Source organism: Rhinoderma darwinii, chromosome 10 (genome assembly GCF_050947455.1).
Source record: "Rhinoderma darwinii isolate aRhiDar2 chromosome 10, aRhiDar2.hap1, whole genome shotgun sequence".
In the NCBI taxonomy this organism is placed as follows: domain Eukaryota; kingdom Metazoa; phylum Chordata; class Amphibia; order Anura; family Rhinodermatidae; genus Rhinoderma; species Rhinoderma darwinii.
The window spans coordinates 96,987,394-97,001,499 of record NC_134696.1 but is presented as its reverse complement, the minus strand read 5'-3'; the positions used below and the strand labels follow the sequence as shown (position 1 = coordinate 97,001,499).

General features: G+C 37.5%; 2 protein-coding genes across 2 annotated transcripts; both read right to left on the bottom strand.

Annotated features, from left to right (window-relative positions):
• Positions 1-4,527: 4,527 nt before the first annotated feature.
• On the bottom strand, positions 4,528-5,580 carry LOC142662653 (chemerin-like receptor 1). The gene has a single exon (XM_075840865.1). It carries the CDS (start codon positions 5,578-5,580, stop codon positions 4,528-4,530), a length of 1,053 nt encoding a protein of 350 aa, XP_075696980.1.
• A 5,305-nt stretch (positions 5,581-10,885) lies between these two features.
• On the bottom strand, positions 10,886-11,947 carry LOC142662652 (chemerin-like receptor 1). Its single transcript, XM_075840864.1, has 2 exons — positions 11,926-11,947; positions 10,886-11,868 (listed from the first exon to the last, which is right to left on the bottom strand). The coding sequence occupies exons 1-2, from the start codon at positions 11,945-11,947 to the stop codon at positions 10,886-10,888; spliced, it is 1,005 nt and encodes a 334-aa protein (XP_075696979.1).
• Between the last annotated feature and the right edge of the window lie 2,159 nt (positions 11,948-14,106).

Below are 14,106 nucleotides of genomic sequence, written 5' to 3'. Positions count from 1 at the left end.
AGTATTTGTATTTTATGTCATTTATACCAGGAATATTTTTCTTGTTTTGCTTAGTTTCACCTTTTTATCTTTATTTCTTCCTTTTTTTCTGGAAAAAAAGTATAAAATATACATTTATTGTACTGTTAAGCCTCATTATCAATTTAACCACAGTATAATGAAAAAATTCTGCGACTGATTTAAGGCAATTTTTGTGTCTAGAGTCTATGGAGCGATGCGTGTCACACAGTAAAACAGGCCATGTCCTATTTTTTTCATGGAAACTTAACACGCTCCATTGAAACAATGGTCATGTGAACGGCCCCATTGAAATACATGAGTCCGTGTGACGGCCGTTGTTTTAACAGCCGTCACACGGACGTGATACACGCTCATCTGAATGAGCCCTAAGACATAAAAATTATCCAAATTAAAGTGGTTGATTTATTAGGACAACCCCTGCCCCCTAAGTAACCTATTAGGTCAAACAGATGTGATAGAGGAGTACATTATTGAACTGTTAAATTTCTCGTAATGGTCCATTTATATTAGTACTGAAGGATCAGGGGCAGAATAATTAGTTCTTTAGTACAAGGAACCGAGAAATAGCAGCAGAGCACTGAGTTGACTAGAGCCCTTTAACTATGGTTTGAGGGATTGTAGTAAGGTAGAAAAATCCAAAAAATTTCAGGAGAGGCCAAACATACATTAGTATCCATTGTTCTGGCAAGTAAATGCCATTTGTACTACTTTATGCGGCCTGTTTTTACCATGTGTCTAATATTTACAGTTCCTATGAACATTACAATATCTATTGTAGCCTCTATGTCGTATAGTCATGTATAACATAGAATCATTCTAAACATAATTACAACTTATACTATATCATTAGTCGTCTATGTACCTACCACTTGCTTTTTGGCTTCTGGTTGTTTTGGTGGCTTCTCCGTCTTTGTTAGTCCAAATACTTTCTGCTATCATATATATCATATCTGAAATGTAATTTCTTTAATCTTTAATGAGATCTTCCTTTATTGAAAATTGTTTTCTCATGACTAACGGTCTTTTTAAATCTATGTTTCTCATCACATCTGTTTTATTTCCGTTTTGTGGTTTGTTATGTTCATTGTTTTTTTTTTTTTAGTTATGTCTTGCTAGTGAAATTTAGAAACCTCTAGCTATTTCCATTTCAGAAGTACAACATTCATGTTCATAATAATCTACCAAGGCAAAGCAAAATCGATGATAGATAGATAGATAGATAGATAGATAGATAGATAGATAGATAGATAGATAGATAGATAGATAGATAGATAGATAGATAGATAGATAGATAGATAGATAGATAGATAGATAGATAGATAGATATGAGATAGATAGATAGATAGATAGATAGATAGATAGATAGATAGATAGATAGATAGATAGATAGATAGATAGATAGATAGATAGATAGATAGATAGATAGATAGATAGATAGATAGATAGATAGATAGATATGGGATAGATATGGGATAGATAGATAGATAGATAGATAGATAGATAGATAGATAGATAGATAGATAGATAGATAGATAGATAGATAGATAGATAGATAGATAGATAGATAGATAGATAGATATTGTAACTATTTTAGATAGATACTATAGGTAGATAGACAGATATTATAGATATATACTGTAGATAAATATTGTAGATAGATATAATTTTTTTTCTTAGAATAATTTAATTTGGTAATATAAATTAATAGACCTTCAATGATGAGGAGTAAAGTTTTAGGAGGCTTGGACCTTCCCAACCATTTTGCCTACCATTCTGCAAGACTGTCGAATCAGTTCAAATACTGGTGGTACCGTATATTTAGATTAAAAAAATGGTTACATATGGATGTCCCCCTGGGAACCTACTAACCATTCCTAATGGCTCTAAAACTGGGCTACATCATTCAAAAGGCATTCTCCCTAAATATAATTGCCTTTAATAGTAGCCTGGAAATGTCTACGGACCTTACTAAACTTTAGATTCTAACTATTCCAAACAATTTTACCTCTATTGACACTTCCCTTTAATCCCTTCCCTGCAGATAATAGGATTAACCCCATTATAGGGCTATATAGAAGTTCTACAACAATTATAAGTTTCCACATGAGGGTATGTTCACACGATGAGAGGCTTTACGTCTGAAAAGACAGACGGTTTTCAGGAGAAAACAGCTGCTTCGTTTCAGCCGTAAATGCTCCTCGTAATTTACGAGGCGTCTGTGACGCTCGTAAATCTTGAGCTGCTCTTCATTGAGTTCAATGAAGAACGGCTCAAATGACTTTGCAAAGAAGTGTCCTGCACTTCTTTGCCGAGGCAGTCAATTTACGCGTCGTCGTTTGACAGCTGTCAAACGACGACCCGTAAATTACAGGTCGTCTGCACAGTACGTCGGCAAACCCATTCAAATGAATGGGCAGATGTTTGCCGACGTATTGTAGCCCTATTTTCAGGCGTAAATCGAGGCATAATACGCCTCGTTTACGCCTGAAAATAGGTCGTGTGAACCCAGCCTAAGGGTTTCTATAAATTCATGCAAATACGGAATCTCTTAAAAGACAGATATATCACTCACTCAATGAGCGGTACAGTCCAATAAGACAAATACGGCGGACGGAATATGTTTTCTATAAATGAGTTAATGAGAATGAACAGTTTCTTCACTAGGATATATCGATGGGAATGGATACAACAATGGCTGATGACTTTTAAACAAGACCTAAAGTCTACACATTGTGCAATTTTTGTGAAAGCAACAAAATATCCTTCTCAGATACTGTAGTATTATATTCATTTTCATTTACATAACAATTGTAGTGGAAGGTGTACACCTGCATATCTTTCGGTCTCGACCAAAATTCTATCAATTTCGAAAGACATAATTCCAAAAATGTAAAATAAAAGCTCTTGTAAAAAATATAGGGAAAATGACCCCAGCTTTCCTAATACTAGCCTTAAAAGGGTATTCTGGTTAGAACAAGTTACCCCCTATACATAGGGTAAGGGGTAACTTGCTGATGGGTGGGTGTCCTTCAGCTCGGAACCCCAACGTTTACGAGAACGGGGAGCCTGAAGTTGCCTGAACCCCAAGTTTGAACCAAGTGGCAGGTCGCTCATGCCCACTGACGCTCCATTCATTCTCTATAGCAGTGCCGGAAATAGCCGAACACTGCACTTGGCTAGCTCCGGCGCTCCCATAGAGAATGAATGGAGCGTCAGTGCGCATGAACGACCTGCTGCTTGGTTCAAACTTGGGGTTCGGGCAAATTCAAGCTCCCCATTCTCGTAAATGGTGGGGGTCCAAGCAGATCAGCAAGTTACCCTTTACCCTATGGGTAGGGGGTAACTTGTTGTAACCGAAATACCCCTTTAAGGACATATTTCATGGGCCAATGATTGGCCAAACTAGAGTTCATATGAATGTTCGTTCCCAATCATTGCCCTGTGTAAACAGGGCACCAATCAGCCGATGAACGAGCAAACGCTTGTTCATCGGATGATCTGCTCTTTTATGCAGCACTAAAAATCACTGTTGTCGGCAGCATATCCCCCTGTGTAAATGACATGATGAAAATGTATGGGGACGAGAGCTCGTGCAATCATAGCTCCTTGTGATAGGAGCAAACGAGCGCCGATCAATGAGCTGCCTCGTTGATCGGTGCTCGTTTACACAGCCCACATCGGGCCATGTAAAAAGAGCCTAAGTGTTTATCGGGATTGATGGGGTCCTAATAAAAATGTAGATCAGTCTTCTCCCGCATGCTAGATACAGGGAAAGTTGCTAAAGCATATGACTGGAAATCCAATATACTCCCCACCGGGAATGTCGTGACCGTTTTAATGCATTAGACATAGGTTCTCGAAAACGCACTTGTGATGTGCGTCAGGAGACCAGGGGGAGGTGATGAGTATGTTTATTCGGGCAAAATGGTGATCGGGAAGCCCACAACCTTTGGGAAATTTGACAGAATTTGTGCCAAATCGGTTTGCTCATCTCTAATAAGAACCTTACCCATCAGAAATGTTATAACAATGGGACTAGGACTACATCAGCCATTAAGGTGGTAGACAGGTCTTCCGAATAAACCTACTAAAGAAAATACAGTATATTACGTTGTTTTATGGTCTTTTTCCATTTCTCAGGTTTGTTTTGTTTTCTTGTGTTCTTCTGAGGAAACTTTTCTCTTGTAAGTTTTTCTTTTTTCACAACTACAGTATAACCAGGAAACTATCAGACTTTAAAAATAACTTATGAATACCGACTAATAGAAAAACGACAATGAATATTTAATGTAAATATAATCAATCCTCACATATTGATAAGCGACATTTTATACTGCGGTCTTCTTAAGTCGTCTTAGTTACTTCTTTAACTTTATCATTGGGGATATTTGGCAAAAGGATCTTTATTTTTGCTAAATTATTAATAGTAAAAAACAAAAAAAAAAAACCTGCAGATATAGCAAGAAAGATATGTATTGGTCCAAAAACAATCCAGGAAATATATATTTATTCCGTGCGGTTCATTCCATGATTTGAAAGCGGTATGCACCTTTCTTGTTTCTCAAAGTCAGCCTTGTCCTCGTCTTCTAATATTGCCTTCTCAAACATAGCCTGGAATGAGCCACAAATTTTTTCCTTAAAATCTCGACCAATGAACACGTAGAGGATGGGATTAATGCAAGTATTCATGATTATCAAGACCATGGCAATTAAAGAACCGTAATAAATTGCATCGTGATCAAAATTACTTCCGAATATCAAAAGAAGGGAAAACACGTGGCTAGGAAACCAACAGATAAAGAAGGCAGCGATGACGGCCACAATGGTTTTCAAAGGCCTAGAAGATCTGAAGATGTGTTTCCTTCTGAGGTTCAAGACAATCACGATGTAACAGGAGACAATGATGACAAAAGGCAGAAGGAACAATATAACAAATTCCAGAATTATCTTCCCAATCAATCTAGATTTATCTATCGCGAAAGTGCATATTGATCTATTATAAATCTTAGACATGTCAATGAACATTACTGAGGGTAGAACCAGAGCAAAGGAAATAATCCAAATGATGAGAACAATGATCAAGGCCAATCTTGATCTCCGGTGGTTGTGGCACCATACCGGGAACACGACACAGATGCATCGATCTACACTGATGACCGTGAGCTGGAGGATACTGACGCACATATTAAGAGACAATAGCAAATAGGTTAATTTGCACATATATTTTTCAAATGGCCAATATCCTAATAGAATTTGTGAGATGGGCAACGGAAGGATAAATGCAAAGGAGAAATCGGCTATGGCTAAACTCAGAAACCACACCACATTGACCGTCTCCTTCATCCTGAAGATGCCGAACCAGATGACAAGTCCATTTCCAATGGTTCCCAGTAAACAAAACGCTGAATAGATCACCATGATGCATAGACCTTCATATGTCTGAGATTGATGATTGTCGCCTCGTACATTGTTTTTAATTACTGAATAGTTGTCACAATAATCTGGATATTTTGAACGGCTATCATTTACCAACGTAATAAAAACTGTTATATTCTCCATTATTTTCGGATTCCGTGGAATATTTTCTCGTTTTTTTTTTCTTCTGGAAAATAAAATATATATAAAAAGAAAACTAGATTTACATGTTTTACTGTATAACTTTACAACATTTATTTAGTCTTACGGGCCCTATATGCTACTGACCGCATCAAAGAAAAGGGTCATTGCCCGTGCACGGTGCTTGGGGACTGATGTTGAAATTATTAGTGCAATTGTGTCCAAATTAAGGCCCTATTAGACCGGCCGATAATTGGCCGGTGCAGCGAGCGCCAATAAACGAGACATCGTTGATCGGCGCTCGGTTCCTCCTGTCAGAAGCAGCTATGGATGGGGATGAGCGGTTACTCCAATCGCTCGTCTCCATACATTATTATCATGTCGGCTGAGCATCTCGCTGTTTATACAGGAAGACGTGCTGCCCACAACGATAATATGTTACTTTTTGAAAACGATACAATCAGCAGATTATTTAGCGATTGCTCATTCATCTACTAATAGTTGCCCTGTTTACACTGGGCAATTATTGTCAATGAGCGAATTCTCGTCTGCCTGATAATCGCCCAGTGTAAAACCCCCTTTAGTTTCTTAGAAGTTCAGATTTGGACTTTATCTGATAGAAGCCAACACCAGATCTAAATCATCAGTTCCTCTCGATTATCTAAAAGTAACATCAGATTACATTATCAGTCAATAGTAACATCAGTTAAAAGTCACTGTGCTGAAAATGGTGCAGCGTTTCTCATTGGTTGGCAAAACATTCTTGTTAGGAAAAAAAATGGAAAGCAAATGCTGGCTTTAGTCAGATTAACCCTTATTGTACTTTGGGGTCATGTATTCTTTTTGGCATGCTATTGGTATCTGTATAACAGATCCATCTTTTTTAAACAAACTGGAAGTTATTTTTTTTTTATTTCTTCGATACACTAGATCTAAGAGTATACTGTGCAAATGTCTACCCCTGCTTTTGAATATGTTTTGCATTGACTTCCGTTATTAAAAAAGAATTTATTATTTTTTTAGTGTAAAGTGACACACTTTGGTATACATTGGCCACATAAACAAACAATGGGATACTTTATATTTACATTTGAATAATTTTTTAAACAAATAAAAAGTATTTAATAATATAATAACAAAATATATGCATAAAAATAATTTAACAATATACTAAAAAAAAAAATAAAAAAAAAAAAAAGTTGTGTACAAAGGGCTTTACATGTACTAAAAATGGCTAAACTGTTTCTGGTAAAGACCCAAAATACCCTGGACCTAAATGGGTTATGGACCCATAAAAATGATTGAAATAAAAGGGGTTGACAAATTAGGACAAGGACTGTCCTGATACCACATAGATGTGATAAAGGAGTGCATTACTGCATTGATAAATTTCCTCTAATGTTCTGTCCATGTTGGTACTGTAGGATCACGTACAATGATCACATCATAATCTTCGTTGTTATCATTGAACACACAGGACACAGGGTTGCCACTCGTCTCTAAATTCCTGAACAGGCTGTAAAATTAAGGGACTTTTTCTAGTGTCCGTAGAAAAAAAAATGATGTGCCCAAGTTGCAGGAGCTTGTACAGATTATTAAGATTGTAATTATCATCCTATTAGAGGTCTCATGCGTTTATATCAGTATTCTAATCTATAAACCTCTATTACTTATAATATTTATGATTTATTATGGTTTTCCAATTTTTCTGAAAAAAAAAATGTTGACTGTGACTTTTGGATAAATTATCCTAGGAAAAAAAAAATCAGGTTGGCAACCCTGACAGGGCAATTCATCAATAAGGTCTAGTAGACCCTAGTGGCAAGTAAATGGCTCCAAAGTTAGGAACTAATAAAAGCCAAAAGATTTTTATTACCACCCTTGTTCTAGCTAGTAAATGCCACCTGTACTAGTTTATTAGTCCCTTTTTACCGTGTGTCTAATATTTACAGTTCCTATGAACATTATTATCTTTATTGCAGCCTCTATGTCGTATAGTCATGTATAACATAGAATCATTGTATAAACATAACTACAACATGATACTAAAAGTTTAGTCGTCTATGTACCTACCAGTTGCTTTCCTGCTTCTGGTTGTATTGGTGGCTTTTCCGTCTCTGTAAATCTGGAGACTTTCTACTATCATATATATTATCTGAAATTCAGCTTCTTAAACTTTAATGAGAACGCTCCTTATTTAGAAATACTTTCTCATGCCTTGCTTTTAAATCTATATTTCTTATCACACTTGTGTAGTATCTGCCGTCATTTGTTTTTAGCGAAGTCTTCTAGTCCGACAGTGACACCACTGGCTGTCTCCAGATCAAATTTTCTTTTAAGCAAAAGTGAATTTAAAGAAAAAGGAATAAAATCCACTCACATTTATTTAAGTATCTTGGTCAATACTTTGCGTCAGTATTTGTAAGCCAAAACTCAAAGTGGAACATAAAAAGAGAAAAACTATAATGTAAAGATTTGTGCTGCATCTCTTCCATGTTTTGGATCTATTGCTAGTCTTGCCTTACAAATACTGCTGCAAAATACTGTCAAAAATACTTCCATGTGAAGTCTAATAGTTATATAATTAAATATTTATTTATTTTTCATAGACCAAAGAATAAAATGGAATCGAAATATAGTGCACCAAAAACTCAAAGAATGTAAACATTCTCCAAAAAGTTTAATACATATTTTTTCTTCGTCTTCAAATATCCAAAGACCACAATTTAATACAATATAACCTTAAGGCCCCATTATAATAAAATTAGTACAGGAGTCTCCAATATATGGAATTTGGAACTTAATTCATAGAAAGTACAAGTAAAGTCACTGAGAATGTGACATATGGAGTTCTTCTGCGAGGCTTCACAAAGCGCCAGACTGGTGGTGTCATCCAGTGATAGAGAAACTCACTATTTCTGGTCATTATATGACTTGTACTCAACATTATTTAGCAGTTCTTCTGCATGCCCTATCTCTAATTCTTAGTTCTCTGAGCTAGTATGCGGAGCCTAACAGCTATCATGTCTTCTATGTACAGCACACATAGAAGAGGAGATTCCTGCTCTCCTCTATCTATCTATCTATCTATCTATCTATCTATCTATCTATCTATCTATCTATCTATCTATCTATCTATCTATCTATCTATCATCTATCTATCACATATATGGAAGCTGCTACAACATAGAGGAGATTACACATCACTATTGAATGGCATAGATGAGAATTCAACACTGTGGTGACATATAACTCTTAACAGGAAGCTGCAGCACATCTGCCTGTGTCTTTTTTAATTCTGCTCCTGCTCTCCCTCCCCTCTCCATAGACTTGTATTGGCAGCGTGTATGTGTCTTTTTCTTTCTCTGCTCCATCCCCCTGCTTGTCCCTCCCCTCTCTAAAGACTTGTATGTGCAGCGTGTCTGTGTGTCTCCCTACTTGCTCCCTCCTCCTGCTTCCTCTCCCCTCTTCATAGACTTCTATTGGCTGGCAGTGAAGAGACACACTCCCACTTTCTGCTGTTCGTCAACTCTGCTCTGTAGCTAGGGATAGATTTTGTTTGACAACCCCTGAGAAATTGCAGCTACATTCCCCTCTTCTCCCTCCTTAAAGTTTTTTAATTGCTGTTTATATTAGACTTACTTTTTTGGTGACTGAGGAAGTTTCTTAAAATTCAGGGAGTCTGTGGGCAGTGAAAGGGGAACTACAGACTGTTGGGAGGTGAGAAAAATGGCACTGTCTCCTAAAAAGCTATTAAACAAAGTTTCATATATTTACATATATGGTATTATTGAATAATGAAAAAAAAAATACATAATAAGTTTGCTTTAAATCTAATCAAATCTTTAAGCAGCATAAAGCATACGGAAGTAGCCATCTTTAGCTTGACTCTGATAACTTGCTGCAGCGTGATATAACATAACAAAGGCCATTGAAAAGTCATTGAAAAAGTCAAGATAAAGGATCTTGAGACTGTGTATTTAATGCATTAAAAGTCAAGATAAAGCCGGCAACATCTGTACAAAATGCACAAAAAAAATAAATATATTCCAGCAATTTCTCCCCTAATCTCCTCCTATCGTTTGATCCTATTTTGTGTCATATCGCAATTGAAACTGAGAATATATATATTGGAATTATCTCTGTGTTCCATTTCCCCCTCCTTCTTCTTCTTACAACCCTGTGTGACAACTGGCTGCAGCAGGAGCCTCCCTCTCTGCCCTGTCTATAGTAGGACGCAAGGTTCTTTAAGCCCTGTCCCCTTGCTAAACACCGCCCCCTCAGCAGTTCACTAGCCAAAAATGGAACAGATCTGCAGAAAATTGAACCCTGAGTTCTCTGCAGGATTTCAACAAGACTGTTTCAGGAACGTTCAGAAGATCCTACAGACTGACCGACTGGAATAATTTGAGTCATCTTTTGGCTCAATTTGTTCCATTTTTGTACTTTTTTTCCTACATTCCTGCCTCTACTATTGATTAATATTTCCAAGTGTATAAGTAACTGAAACTACAGCATTATATCACAGCATTATTCCTCTATACAAGGCTTGTTTCACAGGGCTGAAAGACAATCGTCATTTTAGCATCAGTCTCACAGCCGCAACACGTGGACCCCCATGGTTGTGCTAAACTACATTTTTGAAGTTACTAAAATACAACCATATTACAGTCAAGAAAAATTGTCCTAATTGTTGCCCAAAAATTTTGTTTTTAACTTTTTTTCTCGATGCTTCCCTAATTTTTTTGATTTGGTCCCTGATATGCGTTGCATGCTTTCTTTTTATTTCCTCTTTTCCTCAAACTGTGGTGCAGACTTCACGGGTTCGGTGGACTGACATATGATAAATTCAGCTCTGCTATATGTGGTATAGAGCCCCTACCTGGCCTGTGTGCTATATCTATAGTCCAGGTTTCATTAAAGGCCAAATCGTCCAACTCATCGTCAACATGTGTGGTCTTTCTTCACATAAGGTTGAGCGACAACACGTCTAAAGGGATAATCTGTGTTTTGAAAATCATTGCTTCTGTCTTTCAGGAATAGCGAGACTCAGGCTAAAGGATTCTGAGCTGTAATACCAGACACATCCCATGGAATAGGGTGGTGTTGTTTTTGGGTGGAAAAAAATGGACGGCCATGTAATACATGGCTGGGCTATGTCAGCCAAAGTGGGAGTTACTCTTACTTAGCAGCTCCCCACTCTGGCTAATAGAGTGTGGTCTAAAGCAGAGGATAGATAAACCCTCATAGAGTGGGATCTAAAGCAGGGGACCCCCTCTTTGATGTCCATAAACCCTAATAGAGCATATTAACAAGCTTTATCTTGATGAGACAACCCCTTTAAAGAGTCAGATGTATCCACTACCATAAGCCCAGATGAGCTGTGCTGTTCGTGTTTCTTAAAATTCATCTTATCCATGTCTTCTATGAAGACCTTCTGAAACGTCTCCTGGAAAGATCCACAAAAGGTTTGTTTGAAATCCCGACCAATGACGACGTAGAGAATGGGATTAATGCAACTATTACAAAGCATCAGGCCTGAAGCAATTTCACTTCCGATAAAAAAATTGTAATTGTTCTTAATGTTAGGTCCAAATATTCTAAGAAGGACAAACAAATAATACGGGAACCAACAAACAAAAAATGCAATGACGATGACTACAATGATTTTAAAAGGTTTGGAAGATTTAATGAAGCTTTTTTCTTTAATACGCAAGACAATCACCGTGTAACATGAGAGGATAACAATGAGAGGAACGAGGAAGAAGACGACAAATCTCACAGTTGGTACCCAAATGATATCAGTGTTGACCAAGCAATAGATGTTTTTTGCAACAATTGTTTTTCTGAAGATGAAAGAAGGTAAAGTCAAAGCAATAGAAATAACCCAAATGATAACGACTACGATCAAAGCCAATCTTTTTGTGCGGTAGTTGTGACACCAAACCGGGAACACGGCACAGATACAACGATCTACACTGATGACCATGAGCTGGAGGACACTTAGGGATATATTGAAGAAGAAAACAAACCAGTTGAACTTACACAAAAAATTTCCAAAAGGCCAATGATAGTCAAGTGCTAGGTTCGTAATGACCAAAGGTAGAGAAAGTGCTAAGGTAAAATCAGATATGGCTAGGTTGAGGAACCACACCACGTTGACTGACTTCTCCAACCTGAAGGTGGTAAACCAGATGACCAGACCATTTCCTGGGGCTCCCAGTAAACAGACCACTGAATAGACCACTATTTTATATATTCGTAAGGCGTTTATGCTGTATTTAAGGGAGCCTTTTACCAAAGTATCATTAGCATTATAGACTTCATAGTCATTAATCGAGGAGTTACTAATGGTTCCATTCACCATCATTGTAGATCCAGGTGTATTATATAAGTCTGAAAGGGGGAAAAAAAATGTGTTAGAAAAATTTATCTAATAATATTAAAAATCAAATGATATTTCACATATTATATAACTGAGGATTAATATTGGGAAATATAGATGTCTAATGGTTCTATTAGGGTCAACACTCATTTAACAAACTATTATAAAATAATCCCTAAACAAAAGTGGATGCTATAGAGTGAGTCATTATAGTGTCGGACCTAATCCTCAAGAGATCTCCTTAAAGGGGTATCCCTACTAAATAATGGCATATCACTAGGAAACGCCATCACTTACTGATTAGTGAAGGTCTGCTAGGAAGGGGCTGAAGCACTAGTTAAGAGATACTGCTCCTTAACTGATTTTCAATGTTACATAGATAGAAAAAAGACACAGGTCCATCAAGATCAACCTTTCTCAATCAATTACCCATCATTCATTGCTGGATTAGTAATAACGCTTAATGCCATTTGTCCGTAAATAATTATGTAGGCCATTTTTTAAATGCTGACATAGTATCTGCCATCACTACCTCTTGGGGTTGGGCATTACATAATTTGACTACTCTAACTGTAAAGAACCCTTTCCTATATTGATGTCTGAAACGTCTTTCTACCACACGCAATAAATGTCTCCTTTGTAGAGTCCTTGGAAGGAACAGATCATGTGCTAGTTCTCTGTATTGACCACAGATATACTTACACATATTAATAAGATCACCTCTAATTTGTCTTTTTTCCAAGCTGAGGAAGCTCAATTTTTCTAGCCTTTCATTATAAGCGACAACTCCCATCCCATCTAATAATCTAGTTGCCCGCCTTTGACGCCTCTCCAGTTTTCCTATATCCTTTTTACAATGTGGAGCCTAAAACTGAATTCCATATTCAAGATGTGGCCTTATAAGGAATTTATTTATTTATTGGGATTTCTTCTGCACATCCGTGTTCCTGGGTAGCCCACTATGCAGGGAACTTGAGCAGAACCCATTCAGTTGAGTAGGGCTGTGCTCCCTGCACAGCTCTGTCCCATCATTCTCAGGATCGGATGGGTTCCAAAAGGTTGAACCCCCACCAATCAAAATGTTATGGCATATTCTATAAATCTGCCATAACATTCCAAGATGGAAATACCCCTTTAAGTGGAGATAAGAGGATAAAAATCAGGAAGCGACATAAGAATAAAACAGAGTAGAGAGAAAAAAAGGTAAGGAATGTCTAGATCACGATGAGAACCAATCTATACCTAAAACCGCTCTATATCTTAAAGCTTGAAATCTTTAGTAATTTATCCAAGGCCTATTGCATATATATGCCATATGCCATAATTGTCTATTAAATGTGGGTCCCAGCTTTGGGACCCGCACCTTTCTTGAGATCGTGGGTCGATCTATCACACCTCCACCTGAGGCAGCCACTCGCCACTGTATCCAGGTGGGTAATCAGTGCAGAGGTGGTCGGGCTTCCAGAAACAGCCGAGCTCACTGAGCTGAGCTATTTCTGTAACTTTATTAGGAGTGAATGGGATTTACAGAAGTAGCTTAGCTCAGCAAGCTATGTAGTTTCTGTAAATCATATATTGTTGTGCTACGCTGCTTCCGTAACTTAGATTAATTTCAAAGGGAGTTACGGAAATAGCGTAGCTCGGAAGCCCTAATCTCAAGATGATATAAGACATTTATAACATATCTTGTGGATAATGTCGGAGATCGAAATATTGCTTTAAATTTACATTTTCTCTCTAACTGTGCTGAGTGGATAGGCTCTTCCGGGTTTGATGTTAGAGCTATGCTGTGTGGAGTGACTAGATTTTACCCCTTGCAGCTCCCTCTCCCCCTCTCACAGCATGCAAACTCACACACAGTACAATAGAGAAGCTGCATCCCCCTCCTCCCCCTTTCTCCGCATCTACTATTTACTGTTTGATAGAAATGAGCATTCTCAACATTTACAGACAGACTGCATCTCCGTGATACATAGCACACCCCAATGTCTACAGAAACACTTTGTTATGCTATTTCTTTTGGGGTTGCATTTAGCCTTGTAAATTAAATAAAGAAAGCTGGTGGGGCTGGGATTGTTTGTAATTCTTATACTGAAGGGCAAAGCTATAAGTAAATACATATTACGGACTAGACTAGTTTGTGG